The following is an 8,568-nucleotide window of genomic DNA, read 5'->3' on the forward strand; positions in this document are numbered from 1 at the left end:
TAAAACAGCAATTCATGGTGTTTTTGAAGGTCACAAGTGACATATACTTATTTGTAGATAATTTGGAAAATAGGAATGATCTGAGATAGTTAAACATCACTGTATTTCTACCATACAGAAAGAACTGTTAACATTTTGATATACTTTCAGTCTGTTTTCTTTATTTGTGTATTTTTACATACACATTTGTCTTTTTTCACAATTGGAATCATACTATTTATTTTTAGTTTTGTTTCCTGCTTTCTTCATCTAATGAACCATTTTCCCATGTCAGAACACAATCTTTCAAAACATTTCTAATGGATGTATAATATATATGTTATTTGGCACTATCATGAGCAGCTTTCCATGTTATAACATAATCTTTGAAAGCAAAATTTCTAATGGGATTATAATATGGCTGTTACATGACTTTGTCATGATTTATTTAACTCTTGTCCTATTGATAAAGATTTATATTTTTTCTAACTTACATTAAACTCATGCAGTAGAATATGTGTGTCTTGTTCATGATTTTATATTTGAGCTTAACCCAGTATCTAATGTGGAGTGGCTGGAGGAATGTTTTGTTCAGTGAATGAACAGTTTTGCACAAAAGTCTGATTGTTTCCTTAAGTTAGACTCTAAAAAGGACTCTTACTTGGTTAAAAGGTATAAACTTTTTGAAGCTTCTTGATAGGTTATTTTCAATTTGTTCTTTGATTCAGAATAAGAAACAAGGATGTAAAAACGAGGAGGTGCTTGCTGTACTAGGCCATGAACTGGGGCACTGGAAGTTGGGACACACAGTCAAAAATATCATTATTAGCCAGGTAAGTCTGGAGTCATTCTCTCTCTACCCCTTTTTTCTTGGCCACACTGCCAGCTTCAAGCAGGGATCGAATCCATGCCCCCTGCAGTAGAAGCACAGAGTCTTAACCACTGGACCACTAGGGAAGTCCTGACAGTTCTCTTTTTATGGCAGGAAAGTCAAATAATAAGTATAGCAGGCATGAGAGTTCACATAGTAGAGAAGTGAAGACAGACTCTGTAGCCAAGCTTCACATCACAGCTTGCTGACTTACTACCTTTGTGACCTCAGGCAAGTTCCTGAGCCTCTCTCTGCCTCCTTTCCCTTGTTGAGTGATGATACCTCCAAAGACTGAAAGAATTAAATGAGTTAATACATGTAAAGAGTTTGGAGTAGTACCTGAAATGTGGTAACTACTACATAAATATTTATTGTTGTTATCAGTTGCTCAGCTCTAGGAGCTGTGAAGATCAAAAGGAGTGAGCCTAGATAAGTTGGACATTAAAATGCTTTTTAAAAAACATTTTTTCTCTTTTAAAAAAGTCATTGTACAACCATTGAAAAGAAATTGCAAAAAGTAGTAAACATCAAGAAGAAAATACTTTCCGTAACATTCCTCTTCTGGGTGTTAATACTGCTCAACCAACAGAGTAACCTTAGTTTTCAGGCTCGGAGTGAAATAGCACTCCGTTTTTTTGACTGGTTCTGAGCATGTATGGTCTCAGTTGTATCTTTAATGGTCTTTGTAACTTTCTAAAAGGTCAACTGGTTCTGGGTGATGGATTACATGCAAAGACTTGTGTACCTGCTCCTATAGGCACTTTTCTGTTGCCTTACATCTGTAGGTATAAAAATGAGTGCCTTGGCTGGAGGCTGTGTTGTATGGATACATGGCAGTGAGTAAGACATTGAAAGTGAAGCTGCTCAGTCGTGTCCGACTCTGTGCGGCCCCATGGACTGTAGCCTAGCAGGCTCCTCCCTCCATGGGATTCTCGAGGCAAGAGTACTGAAGTGGGTTGCCATTTCCTTCTCCAGGGTATCTTCCATAAGTCCAAATCCAAGTTTATTTAAGTACTCAGTTTAATAAGGAAAATCACTGCTCTATTCATGAAAGAAGGGGTCCGATAGCCTACTGTGAGGGTAGTGGGCTGATCCTGGAGGTGCCTCATCAGGGCTGGAGTTGATTGCCTCTTCTAATAGATTAGGCAGTTCAGCTGGAGCCAATGGGGAATGTCTGTGTTGTTGATTAGTGCATTGACTCCATCCCTGTCACCATGGCCACTCTGTTCATGAGCAATTGACCAAGTCCTAGAGTGGCTGGGCAAAGAAGCTGGCTAACATCCACAGAGCAGGTATCTTCTCCACCTGAGCATTGACAGAGCCTCCTCTGCTGTGGAATAGTTTCAGTGAAGATTCTCATTAGATCTAAGTATTATCATACTCTGGGCTAGTTTTGGAAGTTTTCCCACATACCTCTTTTCCCAATCTCCTTATTAGCCATCCTCTAGTTTGCTTCAAGGCCCTAATCACCCAGCTAAACCAGTATTTGCTCGCTAATAACGAATTAGTCTATCTATATCCTCAGCTCGGGCCCTCTCTACTTCTAGAATAAAAGTAAAACCATGAAACCACCTAAGTAACTTTTCCTGTGGTCACGCCAACATCATTCTTAAAATCATAGGATGATGTCTTATTCTACTGATCCCACAATGAAGTTAGCTTAGGCATAACTTAGAAATAATTTTGTATCCTTTTTTCTAGATGAATTCTTTCCTGTGTTTTTTCTTGTTTGCTGTATTAATTGGTCGAAAGGAGCTTTTTGTTGCATTTGGTTTTAATGACAGCCAGCCCACTCTAATTGGACTATTGATCATCTTCCAGTTTATTTTTTCACCTTATAATGAGGTAATGTATAATCTTTAAAATTATCTCACATATGCTCTTGTCTATTTCAAATCTAGAACCTTGAGAGTAGTGAAAAAAGAAACAAACATAACTAGAGTTTTAACAAGAAGATAATACAAAGTTTTAGTCCCTTGATTTACTGGCCAGTATAAGGAAAAAAAGCAGAAAAACCCAGTCCCAAATAATTAGTGCTTCTATATTATTAGGGGAAAAAAAGTGGAGAATTAGACTTTAGTGGTGAAAACCTCGATGTAGCATGTACCTCAGAGACTTGGTTGATGGAAATTAACTATTATAACACTATGTCCTAGACCACATTTCGCCAAGCACTGGCGAAAATCTGTGTGTGAGGGGACAAAACAACTGATAATTGAGTGTGTGTATGACTGGATAAGAGAGATTGTATGATAGTGTTCCTCTGGTTGCATTTCCTGACCACCTGCTTCATAACAGACTTAGCATCTCACTCCAGACCCTCTGAAGCAAAGTTTGGTGTTTTATGGTAAGCAGAGTTTGAGAACCACTGCTCCATGACTACTCAGTAGGGGAATGCCATATGTGTGATAAGACATGGATTAATGAGACTGTATATTAATAAATCCAGTGATGGCAACATACTAATTGATTAGGCTTCCAGAGTAAGCCAAGAGATCAGGGATCTTGAGATATCTCCATTCAGAAGAATTCTTTCTTTGGGACAAGTTGTATAGTTAAGGTTTTAACTTTCTCCTTAAAAGGTAGGGGTAGGGTGAGGTATAAGGCACCAGGAAGGAAAAACAGAGAGGAAGAGATCATGTTTGTATAGCATTGTCCACAGAATCGACATTCATTTTCCAGAGACGTAAGATTTATTATCATTAAACTCTAAATGTTTTCATTTTTAAACTTTTGTTGAGAATATGTATAAAGTGCTGTATGCTGAGTGTTACTTCTTAAAGAGGTTATAGAACCGCTTGTAATGATATGTGGAGAAGGAAATGGTAACCCATTCCAGTATTCTTGCTTGGAGAATCCCATAAACAGAGGAACCTGGCAGGCTATAGTCCATGGGACATAACTTAGCGACTAAACTACCACCATAATGATATTGTCATTTCTGTCTTCAGTCACAATTCAGGAATGCCTTAAAGACACTGAGCTGTGTGTATGAAATGTCCCAGAATCCTCTGCTCTTTACGCAGTTGTGCTATTTATTTATAGAACTAATGTTCTTATAATCTCTTTGTTGACTATCAGGCTGATAATCCTTGCTAATGTCAGTGTACCTTTCTGATATGGTCATTATTTGTTTCTAATTTTCTTCTTCAACCAACTATGGACTGGGAAATCAGATAATCAAACTCATTAGGTAAAAGTTACCGGATTCTGACTGAGTGTAAATGTCCTCTGATAAGTAAGGCACCAGTAATGTTAGTGTGCTTTGGGCATCTAATTTGGCCTCTCAGTTTTTGGTTTTATCTCCTTATATTTTGAGTAGTTGAGTTCACTTTAAAAAATAGATAAGTAAATGTGGGATATTAGAGTGATTTGAAATATAATTAATTTAGAGATATTAGCAACTGTTTTAAAAACCTCAATGAGCCCAGGGTATTCATTTCAAAAAGACTAAGTATTTAAACAGAAAAGCAAATGTTTAATGTCCACATTTAAGAGGTCATAATAAGAAAGAGATATTTTCCTGGGAAATGGGAAACATGCTTTATCAAGAAGGGTTTGAAAACCCACAGTGGAGCAGATGAGCGTGGGCTAGTGTCTGCTGAGGGTTTATTTGTGTCACAGTGAGTTTCAAGGGACAGCTGCCCTGGGACACTTGAAATCAGGAGAGACACATAGATTAGTTAATGATTATAACCCAAAAAGTACATTCAAGGTTTGGAAAGAAATTTCAGGTAGAAGCCAGATACTAGCTTTGAACATGACTGAAGTGACTTAGCAAGCAAGAAGATATCAGGAGCTCCCAGACTTTATGTTGAAGCGGTGGATCTGCTGATAGCAATGTGAGGTACAGTTGAAAGACTTTAAACTTTCTTTTTGCTTTATTGCCTGATGTATTTTAAGGTAAGAAAAAGACATCATGTCATCCAGCCTGTAATATTATTACTTCAGTACGCAAATAAATTATTTTTCCCTCAGAAATTTCTGTTGTCAGGTGAAACTTGTCCCCTTCATAGTAGTCACCCTCAGAGACTGAATATTTATTCTAACGAAGCTACCATAACTCAGAACACTCTGGAAAATTCCTATTTTGAGGCCATCATTAGAAGCTATAGTGTGTGTGTATACATGTATAGATGTATATACATGAATACTTGTTTATATACATATTAGAATATTCTCATTGAAGACTATTGTTAACATCTAAAGGTGGATAAGTGAGCAAGGATATATTTTTAATGAGAAAAAGAGTATGAATATAAATCACCACATCTTACCTCTGAGAAAGATGGTGTCATGGGTTTTGGAGTCATCAAGAATTTCAGCACTACCACCTGCTAGTTGTGTGACCACAAACAAGTTGTCTAACTTCTGAGACCCCTTCTTCATCTGTAAAACAGGAGTAAGAGTAATCACCTTGTAGGATTGCTGGAGAATGTAAAATGCTGACTCAGTGCTGGGCCCGTGGCAGGTTCCCAGAAGTCAGTATCTCTTCATTAAGACTGACATGTCTTTGGATATATATCTGTTTCTGGTCTATTTGCTTAGAGGGGAAAAGGCTCAATTTCTAATAATTCCCCCACCGTAGGGTCTCCAAAATACAAGTGATGTTTCTTTTGGCTTGCTGTTTCTCTTATCCTGAGCTGAACTTCCTCTGCAGTATTGGCTCATGAAAGCTTTAGTGACAACAAAGAGGGGAAGTGGTTAAAATGCTTTTATTTCCTTTTTCAGGTTCTTTCTTTTTGCCTAACAGTCCTCAGCCGCAGATTTGAGTTTCAAGCCGATGCATTTGCCAAGAAACTTGGGAAGGCCAAAGACTTATATTCTGCTTTAATCAAACTAAACAAAGACAACTTGGGATTCCCTGTTTCTGACTGGTTGTTTTCCATGTGGCATTATTCTCATCCTCCACTACTAGAGAGACTTCAGGCTTTGAAAAATTCAAAACAAGACTGAATTGCCCAGGGTCTGCAACTGAAGACATTTCTGATTATTTTCTGTCCTGGCAGCATGTTCTGGCTCTTGATGTTTTTAACTTCTTTTTTTTTTTTTTAGGAAAAATGATTACAGAAAAGCCAAGATTTAAATACATTTAATATCTCATTTCAAAAATGATTTTAATAATCCATTTCTTAAAGAAAACACTGGATGAAATTTTGAGGCTTAGTGTTTTAAAGGCATAGTTTTATCTTTAAAATCTAGTTTACCATCAACTTGTAAAATTATTTGAGAAAATACAGAACTTGTTTTATTTACAAGCTTATGTGGAACCTGCATATAAGGTATTTGGGGGCATATGTTTAAAAGGGAACACCACCTCTGAATTCTCTCTGTAAGGCAGAAACAGTGGTCTCAAATCACTGTGCTCATACCTAAGTTGAAACTTATTTCTACTTTTAGGCTGTTATGATTTAAGCTGGCCAATCAGTGTTTTAAATAAGGAAGGAAGATAATAAATGTTATACAACTGAAAGTAGTTAGAAATATGCTCTCTGCTGTTCTACCAAATTTCTCTTGTTATACACTGATCAGGAATTTCTAATAATGTTTTGAAATTAGAAATTATGTACAGAGTATTTTAAATCATTGGGTTTTGTTTTTGTTTTTTAGAAAATCTCAGTCTTTATCTTTCCTTCCACCTGGTGGGTATGATCCCATTAGGGGTAATATAGTATTTTCTTTAACATTCAGCTTTTTTCATTCATACTCTTAAGTATTCAATAAATAGTGCATCCTTTTACTTAGCAGAAATTGCCATATTGAACAGGTTTTGCTGTTAACAGTGGGAGAATTGTGGAAAGAAGAAGAAATGACATTTTAAGAGACATAAGGGTGAAATACTGATGATTCTCTTATGATGTTACAGGAAAAAATATAATTTTCTATCTCTTTGGACAGAAGAGTTTCTGTTTTTATTTTTCTAATTTTTATCAGTTAAGTCATGAGTACTATTTTATTTAATTAGGCCTAATTCCATTTTAGAAAATTATAGTCCTTGATATGCAGGCAATTTTTATTTTCAAAACAAACGTCATGAAAGATTTCCAGTTTTTGAAGCTGCATGTTTGACTCAAATCTCTGTTCACTTTCCGAATGAGACCCAACTTTGTGCCCAGAGTCCCACCCACTGGTGATGTGTATACCTTCTGGGCATTTATTCCAAAGTGGGATCAACTGTGTGCACTTGGCCTCTGGCCAGAAAGTCTTTTGCTTAGCTGATATTTGGATGATGTCTCTACATGGAATCATAATAAAAATAAGCCTCTAGTTTAGTACTGCATTATTTATTTTCCTAAGGAACAGTCCTATGATTTTATCCAGCATCTTTTACCTATGAATTCATGCTGTGATAACTGCCTTTCCTTCCTTTCTTGCCTTTCAATACAAATTTCAGTTCTACACCAGTGAAACATTAACAACTGCCAATACAGATTGATGTACTTTGTCTTTGGTTTGACACACTCTGTCATTTGTTCCTGGGATGCATGTTCATCACCCTGGAGGAGCTGAGTGCCAGTAGTGAAGAGCAGTGGGAGGAACAGCCACAGTGCTGCGTCCCTCACTCAGACCTCCTCACCGCCTTCCTCCTGCTCCACTCCAGAGCATCACCAGTTCTTGCTGACGTCTCCTCAGAGCGTCATTCAGAACCATTCCTTCTCCATTCGCGTAACTTCTCATTGTTTTGGTCTGTTTGGTCTTCTCCAGCTGCCTCTTCAGTCTTCCTTTCATGTGGCAGCAATAACTAGCTTTTTAGTATGTGATTGTTTTGACCTGGTCCCCGACAGTTTATGGGAGGGCTAGGGATGGCCAGAGGATACTACTGGTAGGTTCCTGAGGTATTGGCCAATCAAGGGAGGGAGAAAGGCCAGCCAAGGAGGAAAGGAGGTTGCACTCTGTACCCTAATACTTGGTGGACAGAATGAAGTAGATCAAGGCCTCAGATAAAACCGCATGACCTCAGCGGGGTTGATTTCTGAATCTAAGGCAGAGAGTCCTTATTGTGTGTATATACTGCCTTTGTCTGACTTGGTCCTCTGCTAAAGTCTGAGCGCTACTAGTAAGTGCTACCTCTGTTTAGGATAGGAACTGGGGTCAAGTCAGTGATCTGAATACCAGTGATGGTCCCAGCTTGCCCTTTAGCCTGTGTATCCTCAGGCTCACCCCTAACCCTTTGTGTGGTAACTCCCCCCCCCCCCCCCCCGCCCAGGTCTCCTTCTTCCACGCGGTCTTTGTCGTCCATCTTTTGGAGTCTTTTGTGCATCTGTACTTCATGTAGTTTTGACTGTTTTGAGAGTTCTACCTTCATCTGCAGAAAAGTTTTCCCATAGCAGAAAGCTTACCTTGAGGGCCTTAAGTTCTCTTAGATGCCATACAAAGAAAAAGTACAGAGAACCCCTTTCCCAAAACTCCTGATTCAGGATCATGATAATGTGAGCAAGTAACTTCTGTGCCCAGCTATGTACAGTTTTGTGGATGAGCAGGAACAATCCACAGTGGGATGGTATAGCACTATTCAGACGATATGAATAGGGAGATCTCTGCTCTTCTCTTATTATCCAGGATGGTTTCCAGGGAAGAGGGTTTCCCAAACAATTTGAACAGATAGGAAGATACCTCCATGTGTCCTAAAACCCTGTGAAGCCAGGACTGTTCCCACCTGGCAAGGAGGATGAAGCCTGCACCTTCAGGAGAGAGCTCCCCTCTGGCTCTCTGCCTGA

General features: G+C 38.4%; 1 protein-coding gene across 1 annotated transcript in view; it reads left to right on the plus strand.

The window, feature by feature from the left end:
* Nucleotides 1–7,122, plus strand: part of ZMPSTE24 (zinc metallopeptidase STE24) — a 41,890-nt gene extending 34,768 nt beyond the window's left edge. Inside the window, exons 8-10 of the mRNA XM_055403068.2 lie at nt 708–812; nt 2,552–2,695; nt 5,582–7,122. Of these exons, the coding sequence (XP_055259043.1) occupies nt 708–812; nt 2,552–2,695; nt 5,582–5,806 (474 nt within the window). The 3' untranslated portion in view covers nt 5,807–7,122. The remainder of the gene's footprint in view (nt 1–707; nt 813–2,551; nt 2,696–5,581) is intronic.
* The last annotated feature ends 1,446 nt before the right edge of the window (nt 7,123–8,568 follow it).

Source organism: Moschus berezovskii, chromosome 4, assembly GCF_049115385.1.
Source record: "Moschus berezovskii isolate FMDL1 chromosome 4, NW_MosBer_1.0, whole genome shotgun sequence".
Lineage (NCBI taxonomy): Eukaryota > Metazoa > Chordata > Mammalia > Artiodactyla > Moschidae > Moschus > Moschus berezovskii.